Genomic DNA, 21,216 nt, shown 5'->3' on the forward strand with positions numbered 1-21,216 from the left:
TGCCTTGTTCCTCTTCGCTTACCCCTGTTTAAACAGGAACAAGGCCCTCTTCTTCTGGAGTAAAAGTGTCCACACACAGGGACAGCAAATCAGAGGCCTCCGTGGCTCGGGTCCTTGTGTGTACCCTGGGGCTAATGGCACTGCCCTGCCTCACAGAGGTGCGGTGAGGATGCACACAGTAGAGATTGTGAGCGCTCAGCTACTGTGGTAATGGGGCTGTATAATTGGGACAGCTGGAACTGGACCTATGAAACTGGCTTGTTCTTGCCTTCTGGGCCATGACCCCCCGGTGAACATCACCAATTGCCTTAGGGGAAGGGGACAGTTTAGTTAACCCCATCCTGTTCCCTCTGCCTCGGTAACCCGGAGCAGCCCATAAACCCGTGCGCAGTTTCTTAAGCTGCCTCTTTTAGCAGCGTCATGTGACCTGATGCAAGAATTATGGGAGGACTGCACTAGAGGTTGACAGGTGGCTGATGCCTGAATGTCGGGGGTGGCAGTTTGAAGGAAGAGTTCGCCCGTGTTGGGCTGCTGTGAAGTGACCCTGGCTGATTGGCGAATAGAGAGGAAAGGCTCGGGGCAGTTCACGGGTGGCCGCTGAATTCATCAGACTCTGACCAACTGATGGTATTGTGCCTCAAAAATCCAGGCCCTGAACGCCAGCCCCAGCTGTGCAAATGCAAACAGTGCAAACAGTGCTCCCTTTCAGAGGCAGCGGCCGTTGCCGTGTGGAGTACAGCTCCAGGGAGAGCACATCGACCAAGGCTCAAAGCATCACCATTTTCCAGCACCTGCAGCCAAGAAAAACATGTACGGGCTGGAGTCCCTTTGGGTCAGGAAGCTTTTGGCACAAACCCTGGTGCTATTAATCTGTCTGAGGCTTGGTGCTTGGAAACTGAATCTCACGAGGCAGAGCTTCTCTAGTCCCTTAAACGTAGCCCAGTTTGGTCAAATCACAGCTATGTGCTTTGTAATCGCTCCAGCATTTTTGCCCTGGAATAAGAGACGTGAAACAGAAAAAGACCTGTTAGATCATCTTCCCCAGCCAGCTGTGTCAGGGCAGGATGGTTCCATGCGCTGTGTATTTTGCGGCACTTTATCCAGTTCAGCCTTAAGTGCCTTAGTGAGGGTCTGCTTCCCTTGCGATTCCATCCCACAGCCTCGTAGATCTGATAAGAAGTCTCTTAAATCAGCCTAGATTCCCTCTTTTGAAGTTCATCCCAGTATTCCTCGCTGAATGTCCTTATGCCACTCTCATTCCTCTACTTCCTGTGTGCTTACGTCCTGGAAACCTTTGTAGGTGGTTATCAGGTTATATACCCTTCACGTCCCACTTAGCAGCTGCCTAGCCAAGGTAGACTTCGTAGCTCTTTGTATTTTCCCTCATTAATCTCCCTCGTTAGCTTCCCGGAAGCATTTTTGAACCTCTTTTCTGAACTTCCTCTAGTTTGTCTCTCTCATCAGAGCTGGTTTTGTGGCTAAGGGGCTAGACAGGGACTTGAGAGATTAGGGTTCAATCCCTGACTTGACCACAAAGTTCCAGGGTGTTTTGGGGCAAGTCACTTCAATCTCTCTGTGCCTCGCTTCCCCTGTTGTAAACATTGGTTGTTTTTCTCAGTCCTTGCTGCTGAGAGTATCCGCGGTTTAGAGCAGGGTCATTCTCACTATGTTTATACAGTGCCTGGCCCAATGGGGCTGCAGGATCACTCAGGGTCTCTAGGTTTCATTGCAGCAGAGAGAATGTTTCTGATAACGAAGTCCCGAGATTAGAGTTCAGTATCCCATGGGTGCAGTATCCCAGCCACGTCCGATGTGTGGAGAGGGACGTGCGCTTTCCTGATGCATTGGCCACTTTCTGCCATATCACATGTCTACTTTGCTGTCGTCTGGGTCTCTCACGCTGCTTCCTGTGTTTCTCCCTCCCATTGTCAGTGTGTTCAGGTTATTTTTTCCTGCGTGTATTTCTGCATCGAATCTGGTTTTATTTGCTCGCTTATTTAATAGAATTTTTCTGTCCTTCCTGGTGTTTGTAACTCCTCTCAGCTTTGGGCCTTGGCAGTTTTCAGTCTACTCCTTCTCCCAGATCAGAGAGGAGCTTGTAGAAAACCAGACCCAGCATCGCCCCCTGTGCTCCTTCCCCCAACTCAATATGTTGTTGTTTGTCTGCAATCCTTCAATTGATTGCCAGTCCTTGTGCCTGGGCTCAAACGCACACTGGCTGGAACGAAGTTCAAACTCACCTCAACCATTTGGGCATGCCCGGGCATAGGAGAACGAGTCGGTGATGCCAAGATGCTGTCACGCTTCTTTCTCAGCCTTTCTGGTAAGGTGAGTTCCATTGCCGCTAAGCTCACTAATGAAAACAAAACGTACAGTAGCTTTTTCTGCAACTAGTTGAGCGGGTGCCAGGGTTAGTCTGAGCTTCCAAGCAGGAGGGAATGGTTACATGCTGTTCCAGGCAAGGGGACAGCCTTGTGAGATGGGCCCGCGTTTCGGGTACTGTCTTCTCCCCACCCGATCCAAGCCCTTTGAGCTCTCCACGGGGAGTGCTCCCCCGAGACTTCGGGCAGAGTTGTTCATCCCCCTCCGGGGACTCGAGGCTGGAATACGCGCGTGAGAGGCGGGACAGCCTGGCCTCTTGGCCAACGAGAACGCCTGGCACTGGTAACCCAGAAAGGGCCCAAGTGAGCAGTCGATGCTAATGCTGCTTCCCAGTAACCCTTTCCAAATGGTGGGAACTTGCAAGGGGGAAAATGGCCAGTCTGTCCAAAAAGAACAATGAAAGAAGCCCTGTGTGTGAGCCCTAGAGAATGTGAACGGGGGTCCAAGGAGAACTAAGGGGCCTTTTCATATTCAATAAGCCCTGTTCAGTTAGGCGAGGGGGAGAAGGGACTGAGGCCAAGTGGCTGGCGGTTGGGCTTATGGGAAGAGGAGGACTTAGAATTTGGCTTCATTGGCAACTTCACAACGAAACAAACATCAGCCTAAGCTTTCTCCCCACACTTGGCTGGTGTAGGGGGTTGTCTGCATGCCCTCCGCTGGCCCAGTCCCTAGGTCTCTCTACCCCAGATCATAGACGCTCCAGCCACTCGTCCTGGTTAGAACAAACAGAATCAGCATGGGTCAGCAGTAAGGAGACTTTGGGTACGTCTTCACTACCCGCCGGATCGGCGGGTAGTAATCGATCTGTCGGGGATCGATTTATTGTGTCTCGTCTAGACGCGATACATTGATTCCCCGAACGCGCTCCCCGTCGACTCCGGAACTCCACCAGGGCGAGAGGCGGAAGCGGAGTCGACGGGGGAGCGGCGGCCATCGATCCCGCGCCGCGAGGACCCGAGGTAAATTGATCTAAGATATGTCGACTTCAGCTACGCTATTCTCGTAGATGAAGTTGCGTATCTTAGATCGATCCCCTCCCTCCTCCCCAATGTAGACCAGCCCTAAGCAGAAGAACTTTAGCCTGGTTGCTAGAAGCTGCCTCCCTGTTAAGAGATCTAGAATTTGTCCCCTTCTTATTCCATTACTTAAGGCCCTTGGTTGTAGCCACCCTTCTGGCTGCTTGAGAGCAGTGCAGGGTTGTGCTGGTCCTGCCTGTCTCCCCCGTGCACTGAGCACAGGATGCTCAAGGCTTGGCTTGTGACCAGCCATTTCCTATGCTCAGGCAGTGCCTTTGAATGTCAGATCAGGCCCTTTTTTTCCTGCAGCTGTTGTACATGTTCCTTAGGAACAGGCAGATGTAAAAAGCTCGCATGATGGGAGGGGAATTCTGACTCGGGCGTGCATGTAATCCAGAGTTTAGCACAGAGATGACTAATTCTAGGCAATGTAATTGCACAGATCAACAAAAAAGATACCGTGCTCTTTCCTTTAAAAAGAGACTCGTCTCCCCTCCTTTCTGCTGCAGGAGCAGCCAGCACACCAGTCTCTGTGTTAGTAATATGTTGGCTTAGTAGCAAGCTACATGCATTGCTTAGACACATGGCACCTTTGTATCCAGGTGATGAGTGTTAAGGCCAGCATTGTCCAAGTTGGCACCCAAAATAAGAGGCAGCTTCGTAGCAATTCTGAAAATCAGGCCACTTTATTTTGGGTGCCCAAATACAGATCTAGGTGCCCTTCTGTAACGGCTCGACCACCTCTAGATTTGCTGTGAAAGGCAGGCGTATGTCCCGGCAGGTTGCACTGGGGCTGCTCCCAACCTCAGCCTGTTATGAAGTTAACAATACGTTGGAAGCTGTTCTGGGCCAAGCCCTGGCTAGGGCACTGTTGAAGGTGGACCAGGGTGGGTTTCTAGAGGGCTGTTGAGAATGTCCCTTCCAGAATCTAGGTCCGATCTGCTGCAGGCGCTGTGTTGGGCGTAGCACTCACCCACAGAAGGAGGTAACAGCTGGGTCCTCATCTGCCAGGTACATCCTAATGTTCCACAGATATTTAAGTCATGTGGAAATGCCAAAGAGCAAAAGAGCAGCTGTGGCAGAGAACCAGGGAGGTTATGGAAAATTTCCTTTCAAAGATTTTCAGTATGAAATACGTCAAGGCGTGGACATGAAATCCAAACAACACAGCACAACGTAGACGTCTACCAGCCAGAAAGTGACACCTGCTGCTTTAATATGTAGCTACATATACCCAGACCACCCCCGCCACCTTCCAAAGGATCCCTTGTTCACCCTACTCTAGATTCTGTTGTTAAGAGCGGGCTATTTTGGACCGCAAACCTCAATGGTGGTACTTGAGAATATCAGCATTCCCAGCCATCCCCTGCTAGCATATTGTGCTGGGCTAAATCCATGGAAATTGAGTGTAATGAGTTTATTTTCTGGCAGCCCTGGAGAGTAGAAGTCAGAGGAAATATGGAGGGCTCTGCACCCCTTGCTCTGAGTTTGGAAGAACCTGTTGCTTGTTTGTGTTGTCGCTCCTTGGCAGAGACTTTCTGGCTCATAGGTTGGACCTTCAGTAGCTTGGGCCCGACTTGAGAGCATCTCTGGCCACTTACACATGCTGATGCTCTGTTTCCAGGCGCAGCTGAGATAATCGTACGGATGGATTAACTGCACAATTGTACACCCACTTGGGGTGAAATTCCTCAGGTGAGGAGGCCCAGTGAAAGGCCCTCCCTGCAGTTTAAGCCCTTAGAGAAGAGGGCCTGGCTGAGCAGATGTGCTATGGAGACCCCTGCATCTGCTGTTATGGAAGGGATCTCTGTGCCAGCCCCTCGTAGGCCAGCACAAAGGGCATAGGTGGGGGAGGACCTGGTTCCAGGAGGCACGAGATGTGCATTTATCCCAGGGCCCTAATGGAATGTGCAAATAGGGCCTGTCCTGAAGCCTTCAACACAGAGACTCTTGCAGGCTTCAATGAGCTGTGGATCAAGCCCACAGCATGGAGCAGAGGCCCTGTGGAGGCGATGCACTGCAGCCCTGTGCTTTGGCCCCAGGACCAGAGCAGGATTTCTCCACCTCTGCACTTCACCCTCATGAACCTCAGTTCTCCAGTTTAATGAGTCCCATCTCTCTTGTGCTGAGTACTAAAGTCCAGGCCCATGGACTTGCGATGTATATCCTGAATGCTGTGTATTTATTTTGGACATTGATTCTGTAGCTGGTTAATAATTGCTGCGGGGTTTCTGAATGGCGGGGGGCAGGTGGAAGGGCTTGTCTACACAGAGACGCTAATTCAGATTAAGGTAGGGTGTGAGTTTAAAGTGGAATTGCTATTCCTGATTAACAAAGTGGATTAAGCTTTTAGAGTTAGGCTGGGTCTACACTACCCGCCTGAATCGGCGGGTAGAAATCGACCTCTCGGGGATCGACTTATCGCATCCCGTTGGGACGCGACAATCGATCCCCGAATCGATGCTCTTACTCCACCAGCGGAGGTGGGAGTAAGCGCCGTCGACGGGAAGCCGCAGAGGTCGATTTTGCCGCCGTCCCTACAGTGGGGTAAGTCGGCTGCGATACGTCGAATTCAGCTACGCTATTCACGTAGCTGAATTTGTGTATCTTAAATCGACTCCCCCTGTAGTGTAGATGTAGCCTTAGGCACTTTTATTCCAGAATAACAACATCCACACAGAAGAAGTTCATTAGGAATTGTTAGGAATAACTCCCCGTGTAGACAAGCCCTACGTGAGTGGTGGGGTGGATACAGCTTGTACATATCTGGTAGACCTGTTGATCACTTGCTCAAACTCCTTGTCTAATTGCAGATCGACAGGACCGAGACGGCCGTGAATAACCTCAACCCAGCCTTCTCCAAGAAGTTCATCGTCGATTACCACTTTGAAGAAGTGCAGAAGCTGAAGTTTGCTCTCTTTGACCAGGACAAGTCGAGCATGCAGCTGTATGAGCATGACTTCCTGGGAGAATTCTCCTGCACCCTGGGCACGGTGAGCAGCTAGCAGACACTTGTGTGGCTCCCTCAGTCAGAAGGATCCGTTACACCAAAAATCACAACCGTGTTTAGGTTACACCCAGTCCCAAAGGAGCAGTCACTTACCACAGGTCAATTGCAGCTTAGATCGCACACAAAAGTCAATGCTTGCAGCAGTGCTATAATAAACCGTCTTAAGATTTATTAACTAGGGAAAGGAAATAAGATCGTTATTTACAAGGTTTAAGCAAGTAAACACACACACACAAATGAGTTAGTTTTAAGTTCTAAAAGGTAATGGAAGTGTCTATAATAAGCAAGATCTATGTGTCCCTTAGGGCTAACCCAGGCTAAACACTGGGGGTTTCTTGCTCCTGCCTAGAAAACCTTGCCCTCGAGAGCCCAAGCAGCATAGAGATAGTTTCTTCTTATTAGGGATTTTTATTCCCTTTCCCTGACCAGCCTTCCCAGCTGATGGAAGGGAATTCACTTGCATGTTTCCTCTTCCTGGGGGGCATGAGAGAGCAATCAGCAAGGCTTTTGTCCTCTTTAATGTTCCACAATAGTTCGCCTGGCATTGATGGACCCTCTCTGTTGGGCAGGAAGTAACACCTTCTGCTGGAAGGTGGCATTTCACACTAGTTAACATCTTTCTTCCACTTGATGATTTACACCATTACAAAGGACTGCCATGCAAACACTTAAATATTCCTTTTATAACATGGGCTACAGATGTTATAAGTGAGATTATGAAATGCTTGTCAATTGCTGCATGCATTAAAGTCTAATCACTAAACACATTCTTATCATTCTAATACGTATTTTAACTATACTAACACACAGGTGAGCCAGACTGGTTCCCGCTATGTATTTGTCAGAGTTCAGTTGAGACCTAAGGGCCTTGGCATGAGCTGGCACCTCACCTGCCAGCGTCACAACCTCCACATCCACCTGCTGTAGCCTAGACTGTAAGCTCTTTGATGGCAAGACTGCCTTTTCCATAAGGCCAGGCCCACACAAGAGAAGGTTTGCTGGTATAACTCTATGGCAAGCCCTGCCAGCTTAGAAACAGTTTATACCAGCAAAAAGTGCATGTGCCGGTATAGTTTATACCGGTTCGGCAAGTGAAATAAGTTACATGGGCAAAAACACATTGATGCTGGTCAGGGCTGGTGCAAGGAAGTTTCGCGCCCCCTGCCCCCGTTGCAGCTAACCCCGCCCACCGCCCCCCTGTGGCAGCTAACCACGCCCACCCGCCCCTCCCACCCGAGGAGCCCCACCTGCCATGGCAGCTAACCCACCCCCACACACACCCAGGGAGCCCCCCCTCGCAGCAGCTACCCCCCCTTGTAAGCCCCCCCTCCATGGCAGCTAACCTGGCCCGGGGAGCCCCCGCCCGGGGAGCCCCCTCCCTGTGGAAGCTAACCTCGTCCCCCTCCACGGCAGCTAACCCCGCCCCAGCTCACCTCCGCTCCGCCTCCTCCACTGAGCACGCCGGCGCCGCTCTAATTCTCCTCCCCTCCCAGGCTTGCGGCACCAATTGGAGGAGACTTAGCGCGGGAGCTGTGTGCTCAGCGGAGGAGGCAGAGTGGAGGTGATCTGGGGCGGGGAGCGTTTCCACTGTGTGCCCCCCCCGTTACTGTGGGCGGCCCTCCCCCAGCTCACCTCCACTCCACGTCCTCGCCTGAGTGGGCTTTTAGGCGCCCTCAACCACTAGGCGGAATCGAGCCCCTGACTGGGGCGTCTTGCTGGAGCACAATTGCTTTGTGGCTCTTGATGGTCTCGCAGTGGACAGCAGGTTGTTGCTGTGATGATCTGGCAGCCCAGAATAATCATGGGGACAAATTGGAGTGGCAACACCTGCTTTGGTGTAACTGACTAGACAAGATGCAGTGCACTGGAGTGTCAGGCTCACAAACTCAGCTGAAGGGGGTGGTGGCTTCTTTCACTGGATTTTGATCACTGCTTTTTGCCCTTATAGGGTTTTATTAAACCTGCCCAGTTTTGAGGTCCGGGCAGCTATTAAAAGGGACAGGAAGCTGCCTTAGGTACAGATAACCTGGCTTGGAAGAGCCACTAGAAAAAGCATTTGACCTCCCCTTTTAATTTCTCTTTTGTGTTAGAGCTCTGTCAGATTAGTTTGGAGTGTTTTGTTGCACCTCATTAATTCCGCGGCTGGATTTAAAGGGAAAACTGCTTCATTCCATGACCCCAACCACCTCTGCAGCCATGCGAACTAAAACTATGAGGCATGATCAAATCTCATGCTTCAGGGCACAAGCAGCCAGCCTGCCACGGTCAGGAAGCCACTTTTAACCCCCGATGTGCACTGCTGCATAAATGCCTAGTTTCACGGCGGTTTTTTTGCCTGTCTCTAAAGCAATCGCTTTTGGCCAGTGCTGGAGCGAAGATACCAGACTCGCTGGAATGATGGCCTGGTCCTGTAAGGAAAATCCTGTGGTCCTTGATGCGATGAAACCTGGCTGTGACTTAGGTTATGTTTACACAGCTGCAGCGCTTCAGTGTCGACATTCACGACAGCGAGGGGAGGGGTTCTTCCATCACAGTAGTGAATCCACCTCCCCAGGAGGCGGTCGCTAGGTTAATGGAAGAATTCTTGCGTTGACCTGGTGCTGTCTACTGTGGAGGTTAGCCTGCATAGCTGCGACTCTGAGGGGGGTGGATTTTTCACACCAGTAGGGGAATGTAGCTGTGCTGATGTAAATGTTCAGGGTAGACCAGCCCTTACTGTTGCGTCTGACGAAGTGGGTATTCACCCATGAAAGCTCATGCTCCAATACGTCTGTTAGTTTATAAGGTGCCACAGGACTCTTTGTCGCTTTTTACAGATCCAGACTAACACGGCTACCCTTCTGATACTTGTTGCCTTTAATATCTCCTTCCCCGATTAGAGGAGAGGTCTGTCTTCCGAGGGGGGGGGAAGCCTTTCCAGTGAGTTCGACTGAGAATCCGGGATAAAATCCAGTTAGACCTGTGCCACCATCTCTTATCTCATCTGGGTGGAAACTGCTCTGGCCTAGGATCGGAGCTGGAAATTGCAGGAAAGCACTTTAACTAAGTGAATTTTTCCCTCTAATGCTGCTGCTAGTGCTCAAATTACACATGATGCCGTATTGCAGCGGAGTAGATTGCAGAGGGTTATTTCAGCTTCCGAATGGCTGTTTTCAGGCTTCTTAGGAAGAGAACTGGGAATTATACAATATATATCCACTTCATAGTATGATCAGCGCTGCTCCTCGTTTGGGATCCGCTGAGGCAAAATGCAAAGTGCCCCTGAAAACTACAGGAGTTTGGGAATGCCCAGTGTTCTGCGGGATTCGGCCCTTAGGTAGTGAGGAAATCAGTCATCAACAGAAGAGCAAAACTGGCAAAGAAAGGAATTTTACTGTCATGCTTCTAAGAAGTTATTTAAAACGAGGAGGAGAAGTTCAAAAAGTAAGTCTGTATCTTAAGCTGGTGCAAATCACTGTAGCTCCATTGACTTCAATAGAATTGTGCCTATTTACACTGGCTGAGGATATGGCCCGTAATTTGAATTGGATTCAAACTACGTTCTTTCACTCAGCCTAAATTGTTGGGTAGTGTTGCTGTGCACTGTTTAACTGCCGCCACGTTCCACCCTAGAGACAGCTGCATTTTGAGTGGGGTGAGCTTTTTTTCCTGAATATATCGTTTAAGAACCCAGTCCTGTGAGCTGCCAAGCACACACCATTAGACTTTAGCAGGGGCCAATGGTGTTTTGCATAAAACAGGAGCAAGGCCTATGCTTTTAAAGAGATTTGGGAAGGAAGAACTTGATGCAAATGTGCATTGGTGAGGATGGTGACATTAATCAAGTACTGTGTCTCTGTGGTCCTTTTAAGATACGTTTCGAAAAGCTGCGACTGTGAACATGTCACCGGAATTAGCTAATTTAGGCTGTGATCAATTCCTCCTCACTTTGTTTTTGATCATTTAGACCATTACATCTCTGGTTTTTGTGGCTTCCTTAGATTGTCTCAAGCAAGAAGATAACAAGAACGCTACTTCTGGGAAATGGGAAGCCGGCTGGAAAGGGGATGATAACGGTACAGTTACTAATTTATTATATATATCGTGTGGGAATTTAGATAATAGACACGGTGTGGTCCGCTTGATAGTGCACTGGATTGGGACCCCGTAAACCTGAGTTCTGTTTTCTGCAAGTCACTTCACCTTTCTGAGCTTCCGTTTCCCCTCCTAGCTTTTGTCTATTTAGATTGTAAGCATTTTGGGGTAGGGACTGCCTCTTGCTACGTGTCTGTACAGTGTTTAGTACAATGGGGCCCTTCTCTTAGTTGGGTTCCCGGGGGCACTGAAATAACAAAATCTAAATCTCTGGGTAAGTACGAAGTAATATGCTTTTCTTGTTATGCACATGGTCTCTCTCCAACCCTCCCTGAAACAGACTGAGATAAATGGGTTGATTATATTACGCTGCTGATAATCAGTGGTTTTATTTGTAGTAAGAAGACAGGACTTACAACTTAGCAACAGGTCTCTTAGCAACAGCATCTCTCGCCTGATGCACAATCCCCCCAGGTGGTGGCTTTCCCATTGTTGGTATATGTAGCAATCTTTTCTTTACATGAAGAGGGTAGATTTAGGACTGGTTTTTGACCTTTGACTCTTCTAAATGTTAGATCTGAGCTCTGTCAGATTTTCAGCTGGGTGACAACAGTCCAGCTGAAGAGCTTTTCCTTCTATGTTAAGTGAGGTGGTTAAAGGGTATTGAAATCAAGACTGGTTTTAAACAGTGCTAAAGAATGGCTAAGCGTGGCTGCTGCAGTGTGTCTGTATTGCTATTCACTGTAGAAACTGGTAAGATGGTAACAGGATTTCGCTAACATTAAAAGAACATAAGAACGGCCATACTGGGTCAGACCAGTGGCCCATCTAGCCCAGTATCCTGTCTTCTGACAGTGGCCATTGCCAGGTGCTTCAGAGGGAACGAAGAGGACAGGTATTCATCAAGAGATCCACTCCCTGTTTGTCCAGTTGCAGCATCTGGAGTCAGAGGCTTAGAAGCACCCAGAGCGTGGGATTGCATCCCTGACCATTTTGGCTAATAGCCGTTGATGTACCTATTCTCCATGATCTTATCTAGTTAGTTATACACCTCTACCCCGATATAACGCGACCCGATATAACACAAATTTGGATATAACGCGGTAAAGCAGCGTTCCGGGGGGCGGGGCTGCGCGCTCCGGCGGTTCAAAGCAAGTTCGATATAATGCGGTTTCACCTATAATGGGGTAAGAGTTTTTGGCTCCCAAGGACAGCGTTATATTGGGGTAGAGGTGCAGTTTTTGCCTCCACAACATCCTCTGGCAAAGAGTTCCACAGACTGTGCATTGTGTGAAGAAATACTTCCTTTCGTTTGTTTTAAACTGCCTATTAATTTAATTGGGTGACTCCTGACTCTTCTGTTATATGAAGGAGTAACTAACACTTCCTTATTCACTTTCTCCACACCAATCATGATTATAGAGACCCCTATCATATTCCCCCTTCCTCGTCTCTTTTCTAAGCTGAACAGTCCCCGTCTTTTTAATTTCTGCTCGTATGGAACAGCTTCCATACCCTTAATCAGTTTTGTTGCCCTTCTCTGTACCTTTTTCATTTCTAATATAGCTTTTTTGAGATAGGGTGACCAGAACTGCATGCAGTATTCAAGGTGGGTGGGCGTACTATGGATTTATATAGTGGCGTTCTCATGTTTACTGTCTTATTATCTATCCCTTTCCTAATGGTTCTTAACATTGATGGTTTTTTTGGACTGCTGCTGCATATTAAGCTGATGTTTTCAGAGAACAATCCACAATGACTCCAAGATCTTTCTTGAGTGGTAACCGCTAACTCAGACCCCATTATTTTGTACGTATAATTGGGATTACGTTTTCAAATAGGTGTTGCTTTGCATTTATCTACACTGAATTTTATCTGCCATTTTGTTGCCCGGTCTCCCAGTTTTGTGAGATCGCTTTGTAACTCTTCACAGCCTGCTTTGGACTTGACTATCTTGAGTACTTCTGTATCGTCTGCAAACTTTGCCACCTCACCGTTTGTCTTTTTCCAGATCATTTGTGAATCTGTTGAACAGCACTGAGCCCAGTAGAAATCCTTGGGGGACACCACTATTTACCTCTCTCCAGTCTGAAATCTGACCATTTATTTCTACCCTTTGTCTCCTGTCTTTTAACCAGTTACTGATCCAATAGAAAACCTCCCTCTTATCCCAGGACTGTTTAGTTTGCTTAAGAGCCTTTGGTGAGGGACCTTGTCAAAGGCTTTCTGAAAGTTTAAGTACACTACATCCACTGGATCACTCTTGTCAGCATGTTTGTTGACCCCCTCAAAGAACTGTAATAAATAGGTGAGGAATGATTTTCCTTTACAAAAGCCATGTTGACTCTTCCCCATGTGCCTGATAATTCTTTCCTTTACTATAGCTTCAACCAGTTTGCCTGGTACTGAAGTTGCCAGGATCGCTTCAGGGGCCTTTTTAAAAAATCTTAAAAGGCGAAAGAAAATGCAATGGGAAAATTAATGAGCAGTACGGAATTCATATGTCTTTCCTGATTAAGTCTCTCTCCACCCTGCACTTGGCACTTACTGTGGAAGAATTGAGCCAGATTAAAAGGTCACTTGTCAAGTTTACAAAAACACATTTGTTTCAAAAAATAATTCCTTATCTCCGGCTAATATCTTGGATTACTAAACCTGAAAGGGTTTTAAATGTTTAATTCACTCTGTACAATGTATGTAAGTTACTATTTTGCAATTAAATCCGATTGGATGGTGAAAATAAACTAGTTGAAACTTAACTTTGCTTCTAGTCAGTTTCTCTTTCTGGTTCTCAGACATAAAGCTGCGGTGTTTGAACAGTGTTGCAGTGTTAGCATGGCAAACACTGGAATGCAATAATCTTCCACATAAACAGTAACATGAAAACACCCTACTGTTTTTGGCTCTTGTAAACGTTAGGGTGCACAAAACATAAAAGTTTGGACCTGTGGTGTCCCTTTAACTTTTTAAAGAAAGTCTTGTTTCCGTAAAAGTGGTGAATGCATTAGAAGTGCCTAAGGCCGTTCTAGGAGATGTTAATGTCAAATGCTGGTCCTGTCTCTTCGGATTTTCCCTCTTACTATAAACTCCCCCACCATCATGTTTGTGGGGATTGAATTTGGGATCTTCAGCACAAACAGCACAGATGTCTTCCACTTGAACTAAAGGCATGTCTACACTAGAAGCGCTACATCGGTACAGCTGCACTGCTGTAGCGCATCTGGTGAAGACACTCTGTGCCGACAGGAGAGACGGCATACTAAACCCACCCCCATGAGAGGTGGTAGCTATGTCTGCGAGAGAAGTTCTCCCGCCAACATAGTGCTGTCCACACTGGCACTTAGGTTGGTGTAATTTACATTACTCAGGGGGGTGGCTTATTCACACCCCTGAGCGACGTAAGTTATGCCGAAGTATGTGGTGGTGTAGACCTGGCCTAAAGGATTAACTCTGCTAGCAGTAGTAGGCTCTTATCCTCTGGACCAGCTGTGAAGAGGTGACACAGAACCCTGAGCCAGCATGTTACCTGAGCAGTAGGTAGTTGCTTAGCGACTAGGCGCTGTCTACCTGGCTTTTAATATAATAACAGATGGAGATATACCTATCTCATAGAGCTGGAAGGGACCCTGAAAGGTTATGGAGTCCAGCCCCCTGCCTTCACTAGCAGGACCAAGTACTGATTTTGCCCTAGATTCCTAAGTAGCCCTCTCAAGGATTGAACTCACAACCCTGGGTTTAGCAGGCCAATGCTCAAACCACTGAGCTATTCCCCTCCCCTTTTACTCTAGTATGAGTTATATCCCAGGTATCTCGGAATATGATTGTTTCTTCTACCCGGTTCTGAGTCCCATATTTCTGGGCGTTCCTAGGGAGATGGAGAGCAGTTGTCTTTAATGGAAGATAGAGCAGGGATATGTTAGCATATGTGCTGAGGCAGCGGGCTGCTCCTTTAATTCTCGGAGCTCTTGGTTGCTGTCTGGGAGCTCTTTCCGTTTCAGCCCTGCCAGCCCTCCCGCTGCTCCTCCGGTTCTGTGTGCGTCCGAGGGTCCCCTGCCGCGTCTGAATCTCCACATTCCTTTCTGCCCGACTAGACTAGCGGCCTTGCTGGCTGCTTCGTTATGCAAATGACGCCCATGCGAATGCACTGTGCTGCGGAGGGCTTTCGTCTCCCTTCCTGATCAGCAGCTTGAAAGGAATTATTGACTATGTCGGAAGAGATCTTCATCTCTGTCCAGATCGCCCGCCGTGTGCGCAGCCAATCGCCAGTCCAGGAGTGGGGGTGGGGAAGGAAGGTGGCTATAGAAGGCCCACTGGCAGAGGGCAGCACTTAGTTATCTTGAGTGCTTCAAATGTTCAAAGCGCTGGCCCAAATGTTAACCAGTCCTTACACGTCCCCCATCTCATGAGCAGTTATTTTGCCCATGTTACCAATGGGAACTGAGGAACATGGAGTTTAAGGACGGGGTTTACAGACGCATCTCAGTGACTGAGGAGCACAATCCCTGCTAATTCTCACACACCCTGAGCCATTCTCCACTCAGGAATGCACCAGCATCCTCATAATACCCATGCCACTGCAAGGCACGGGAACGTGTGCTCCTAAATCATTTAGGTGCTTTTGAAAGGTCCACCCCCAGTGACTTGGCCAATGTCCTGAGGCTTGTCGGCGTCAGAGCTGGGAACTCTAGGGGTCACGAGTAGAACTGGCTGCAATTTGGGATTTTTGGTTCCTGGGATATTTCAAAATTTGACTTAGTTCTGATGTGGAGCTGCGGATCCTGTAATCCCATGTTCCCCAGGATTCCACCAGGAAGCCAGGCAGGGTTGTTTCAGAGCCCTCCCTGGGACTTGGCAAAAGTCCATCGAACCTGAACCGTTCTCGCAGAACATTTCAGGTTTGACAAACCAGCGTTATCCAACGAAACTGTCGTCGGAAAATTCCCGGCCCGCTCTGCTCACGAGTGATCTGGTTGGTTGAGTGCAACTCTTCACTCGTTCTGTTTCTGGTGTAATCGTTCACGGGAATTAGGCTGTTTTAACTTTGCTTTCTGCAAGCAGTTGAGAGTGGGCACTTCAGGTTTGCTTTCCACGAGCTTTGGTGCCAGCAATACCCAGTGGAGACACTCGGGAAAGGCAGACCCAAAGGGAACGCAAATACGACGGGAGTGATCGATTCCAACGTTCTAACAAATATTCATAGGAAAATGTTCATCCCAGTCCAGTGTTCACACAGGCCTACTGCTAAGTGTATAGCAATTGATATCACCTTCTAACCGGCTAGACCAAAGGGCCACTGAAAAGGATCTGTCCCTTGAGGTTTTTGTGGAGGGGAAGGAATGTAATGCCTAAATCATGTTTAGAGTAAATAGAGAAATTCAGATGATTAAAGAAGCTGCTTTAAAAAAATAAATGGCCCTGTGCAAAGTGTTCCATGTGTGATAAGGTTGTCCTTGGAAACCAAAGATTTGGGTGGCTGTTGCAAATTGTGCATTGACGAAGGCCCTTCCTTGTGTTCAGAGTGTGGAAGAATTTCCAATGTGTGTGGATGATGCTGAGAATCAAAAGGAAGCTAGCGGAGGTATTGTGCGTGAATCTGATGGGAAACATTCTAGCAGTTGGAAGGAGATTTATTTTAATGTTGTGTTTAAGAGGAGCGTGACTGCAGAATGTCTGCTGCTCTCTATTGTTCTGGTAGGTCTAATTCGGAGTAATGGGCAGAGGGTCACATCCCTGAGCACCAGAGCTGGTAAAGTATCCAAAGAGAGCCAGTCCCATCCAGCAAGGGTCAGGTTTACACCAAGAGCAGGCTTCACAAAAAGCACTGATTTTGGAAAAGGCCAAGACTGAAATCCCTTAGAGTTCTGGGTCCCGTCTGCTGCCAATGCTGGGTACCTCTCATGAGCGACCAGAGAACTTGGATCTCTAGGAGAGTTCATCCTGTGCTGTCGCCAGCTCAAAACTCACATAAATTATTGTTTTTTAAAAGAGCCAGAACTAGAGGCCAGTCTGGCATGTGGCAAACAGAACCCCCAGCTGGGATGTTTTTACATCAGCCAGTAGCCTCTGCGCTGTATCGTACAGCAGATCCCTTCTCCCAGATGACTGCAAGCAAGTTAGACTAACACGTCTTACCAGCCCGTGTCACCAGTCCGGTTCAGGCTGGGTTTATTCCCTGTGCTTTTCCTTACTGAATGAGACTCTCCAGTCCTTGACTTAGCGTCGATCTGCAATACGTTCAGGGAACACTCCCTGTAGCTCAGCTTAGAGAAATACAGAGCTGCGATTGCGTGCTGATCTGTCCTTTGGATTTAGTCTTGCTGCTTTTGGGAAGAGTATCTCTGGCTGACACGTCCCTGTATCTTGTGCCTCACGGATTGTCTCAAACTGGGCCTCATACATTGTAGCATACTGCCAAATATGAGACTGAAATACTCTGACTGGTACCTCTGGATTGTCAAGAAGGGATATGATCCGGCCTAGCCGAATGGGCAGCGGGCTTCTGTTTTCCTTCATTGGTCATTATCAAGGGAAAATATACATCAGCTGCAACATAGGCATAAAGGATTGTTTAGCCCTTTCAGTGTCGTTCTGTCAGCCTCTTTGCCCTCTGATTTCGCTAGAAAGTTGTGCACAGGAGCAGATTGGTTAGTCATGGGCGTCTTTCTACAAGTGCCGGAGCCAGGGGACTTGCAAGGGAATGTGCATACATTGTGATTTTGAGAATCCCAAGGAATCGTGAGAGATGGAAGATATTACTGTCCCCGTTCAGGTAACTGGGATTCCCAGCGGTTCATTTGGGTTGTGCATGCATTGAAATAGTCTTGAATCCCGCAAACAGGACAGAGATACTTTCGGTATCTCATGCGTCTTGGGCCTGTCGGCCTCTGTGTGTTAGGACATCCCTGGCCTATTCACCAGTGTAGCTGGTGCATCACGTTCTACCAGGTGCATTGGGTAGCACCAGTACGTTGAACTGGGATACGTACTCTACCTATTGTGTTTGGATCTAGATATCATATCCACTTAGCTCATCCTTTCAAGAGTGCTTTCCTCTAACCTAGAGCTGGGCAAACATTTTTGGACTAATAGTTTTATTTGCTGAAAAAAATGCAGGCTTGGTCAACCGGAAATTATTTGCAACCTTGACCCGATTAGTTTTGGCTGGGGACAAAGTTGTTTGGGGACAGCTTCAGGAGTGTGAGGGCCCTCGCTTGGGATGGGGAAGACCTAGTTTGAATCCCTGCTCCGGAGTGGGGACTTGAACTCAGCTCTCCCCGGTGAGCAGCCTAACCATCAGGCTGTCGGCAATTTGGGGATGGGTTGATCTCCATCTCTGCTGTTCAAGCTGTTCCACTTTGCATAAATAAATAAATATTCATTGGGCCAAAGAGCGAGCGTCTCTCTAGCCTGGTGATTAAGGTGCTCAGCTTACCAAGGGTCGTGGTGGATTCTCCATCGCTGCCCATTTTAAATCAGGACTGGATGTTTTTCTAGACCTGCTCTAGGCATTATCTGGGGGAAGTTATCTGGCCTGTGTTACGCAGGAGGTCAGACTGGATAGTCACAATGGTCCCTTCTGGCTTTGGACTCCATGACCCTGAGAGGCAGGAGATGTGGATTCAGATCTCTGCCCCTGTTGCAGTTTGAGTTGTCACGGCTGACGTGCTAATATTTGGGTGCCGCCAAACAGCTGATGGGCGGTTGGCTGGTGGGTGCTGAGCACCCACAGAGTCAGCGCCTATGTCGGGCTCTACATTTATATTGATGTCCGCTGCCAAGACACCTGGGTGCTTTACCGGGGCAGTGTGATCTGGGCAGGGGTCTGAGGGGACGTCTACACCGTGATAAAGAATCGCGTGGCACCGAGTCTCAGAGTCAGCCTGGGTCAGCTGAGTCGGGCTCATGGGCCTAGAAATAGCAGTGTAGATGTTCAGGTTCGGGCTTGGCCTGGAGCCCGGGGGCTCAATGCTCTGGCTCCAGCCCGAGCCCTAACATCTACTGTGCAATTTTATAGCCCAAGTCAGCTGACCCAGACCTGCCGTGGTGCCGCCGATCGTTGATTTCAGTGTAGATGTACCCCTGGAGCTGGAGTGTAATTCCCAGCTGGAGCCCTGTCCATACTAGCTCTGATGGAACCAGTGCACTGACAGATGCAGGGTAGCCCGGGCGGCACAGCCTAGCTGCCGTGAGTGCGCACCTAGGGCGTCAGCCAGGACTGTGCTCCGAGCGGTTACCCCATCTGTGCTCCGAGCGGTTACCGCTGCTCTGCTTTTCGCGTGCTAGCTTGGTGCAAGCTCGTGTGGGTACGTCTGTTACCGCTGGAAATTCTCCCTCTGGATCTGCCCCAAGCACGGGCAGGAAAGCGGCATAAAATAATTTCAGTCGTCAAACTCACTTATGCAGCTTAACTTATTATCCAAGGAGATAAGGCTGCCTGGTAACAGAACCTCTCTACTGCAAAGGTGTGTGCTTCCGAAGCACGATCCGTCGCTTGTTAGGTTGCTAATAGCTGCGGTGCTTTGAGTCAGACTTGGCATGGGCCCAGAGCGAGCGCGGAATGAAAGGGGAACGAGGAGACAGCAAGCAAAAGAGACAGCGTGATTCAACGTTACAGTGGGCTCGGGAGCAGCTGCCCGTCCCGCCCTGCTGCGGAGTGTGTGCGCACGGTATCGGGTCATGCACGCTGCCTTCCTGGGGCTTAACCTTATTAGCAAAGGAACGAACGGGGTACAGCCTAAATTCCAGCCCCAGCCTTGGCTTTGTGTCCCTCCTGTAGGGTCTTCCATGCTAGACTTCTGCCCACTGTCATCATCCCCACATTGGAGAGGGGAAGCAACTGAGGTCACACAACACATCTGTCACCGAGCCAGGACTAGAACCCAGGGCCTCTGACTCTCAGCCTGATGGCTTAGCCATGAAGGCCTGCTGCCTCTTCTTAAAGCACTCTCGTTAGTCTTCAGCAGCTTTCCAGGCTCCTTATTCATAGGAATGGCCCATTCCCCTCCTAGCTCTGGGCCTTGGACATTGCCTGTGTCGGGCAGATAGTGACGTATTTGGTCCTGAGAAGGGTGAAAGATGGTAATGAGAGAGCAGCCCTGTACTTAGCATCTCCTCCCTGGAGCTGCAGGCAGCCTGTTGCAATGCACTAACCAACAGCGTCTTGGTGCCCCGCTGATGGCCAGAGAGCCTACAGAGATCAGAGTCTGCTGTCACTTCCAGACAGGCCCGACGAGGGGGGGAAGCCAGTACAAATTACCGGGGCCCGGCGCTCCGGAAGGGGGCCCGGCTTCCCCCACCTCTTGTTGGCCCTGTTTAGCTGGTCCGCCCTTGCTGGGGGGCCCGAAATTTTTTTTTCACCGGGGCCCAAACCCGCTCTCGGCGACCCTGACATACAGGCCTGGTTCTTGAGCCATTAATGCTTTTAGATCCAGAGGTCCTGGGTTCAGTCCTTGCAACTGACCCATCCCCGGGTGTCCTTACACTGTGAAACATGCCAGCGCTGACCGTTCTGTCCATCCTCCTGCAGCAGCCGGTCTCCTGTGTGCTTCTGCAGTGAAATCTCCACTTCTATGCTGGGCCGTGAACCACACACAACACGTTTTGGTATTAGGAAGTTCAGCATGTACCATAATACAATCAGCATCTCCCTAAGCGTGCGTGTTGTCTCTGTCTCCTAGAGCAGAGGTCTATACTTAAAGTGCTTTGTTCTAATAGTTATTCAGAGGCCATAAATGGTGCTCTATCCTAGTTGTCTGAAGAGACACGACAGGCTATAACTCTCTACTGCCTCTGCATTTTTCTTAAGCAGTAAGTGTCCTCTGATTGCTCCTTCTGATGAAAATTGTCCCTTGATTTCCCAAGTTTCGTAATGACCTAGATGTGATTATGCTTCCTCTTAAATACTCATGCAGGGATCTTGCATCGGGGAACGCTCTGAAATATTATCGGACTAATACAAATCAAAATGTGTGTATTTCTACCCTTCTGAGTTCTCTGGAGCCTGATTGTCTTCAGCTGCTGTTTCATACCCCTGTGTTCTGCTGCCGAGCCCCGCGGCGACGCCAGGAGTTTGTCATGCCTGGTGTAATACCCTCTGTCACACACGAGGTTGGAGGTAGCGCTAGGCGGCAGGGTGCAGTGGAAGAGGATGGGTTGGGAGGGGGACAGCCCTTAGAGGAGGATGAAGCCTTTTCTAAAAAACAGCAGATAATCACTGACAACATAAATGACTTTCTATTTTTTTGTTATAAAATGTCCCTTCCTTAAAATACCAAGAAACACATTAGAGCATATTCCAGACAAAACCAGCCCACTGGTGTTTGGCAGTGAAAGCTATTTTTCAGTTTATAGGAGGGTGAAAGATGCCTCTTTAACTCATTATGTGCTGGGCTACATTCATGCCTGCTATAACTTGAGTAGCAACAATGGATGATTTTGGCCCTTGGGGCCAGGCCCTCAGCTGGTGAAAACTGGTGTCCACTGACTTACAGTATCAGAGGGGTAGCCGTGTTAATCTGAATCTGTAAAAAGCAACAGAGGGTCCTGTGGCACCTTTGAGACTAACAGAAGTATTGGGAGCATAAGCTTTCGTGGGTAAGAACCTCACTTCTTCAGATGCAAGATGACTTACAGTAGCGACAGGTCAGCCCCGTTCTCTGTGATAGCCTCGTGAACGGAAAGCAGGTGAGAAAGTTTGCCAGTGAGGAATCCAATTGATGTGGCTGGGAGCAGGCA

The 21,216-nt window shown here is 49.0% G+C and overlaps 1 protein-coding gene across 1 annotated transcript in view; it reads left to right on the plus strand.

Annotated features, from left to right (window-relative positions):
* CPNE2 (copine 2) overlaps positions 1–21,216 on the plus strand; it is a gene marked incomplete in the record, with an annotated part of 162,374 nt that overhangs the window by 66,134 nt on the left and 75,024 nt on the right. The window contains 2 exon segments of the mRNA XM_034788382.1: positions 6,212–6,391; positions 10,389–10,463. Coding sequence (XP_034644273.1) covers positions 6,212–6,391; positions 10,389–10,463 — 255 coding nt within the window.

The sequence above is a fragment of the Trachemys scripta genome, chromosome 13 (assembly GCF_013100865.1).
Source record: "Trachemys scripta elegans isolate TJP31775 chromosome 13, CAS_Tse_1.0, whole genome shotgun sequence".
NCBI classification, from domain to species: domain Eukaryota; kingdom Metazoa; phylum Chordata; order Testudines; family Emydidae; genus Trachemys; species Trachemys scripta.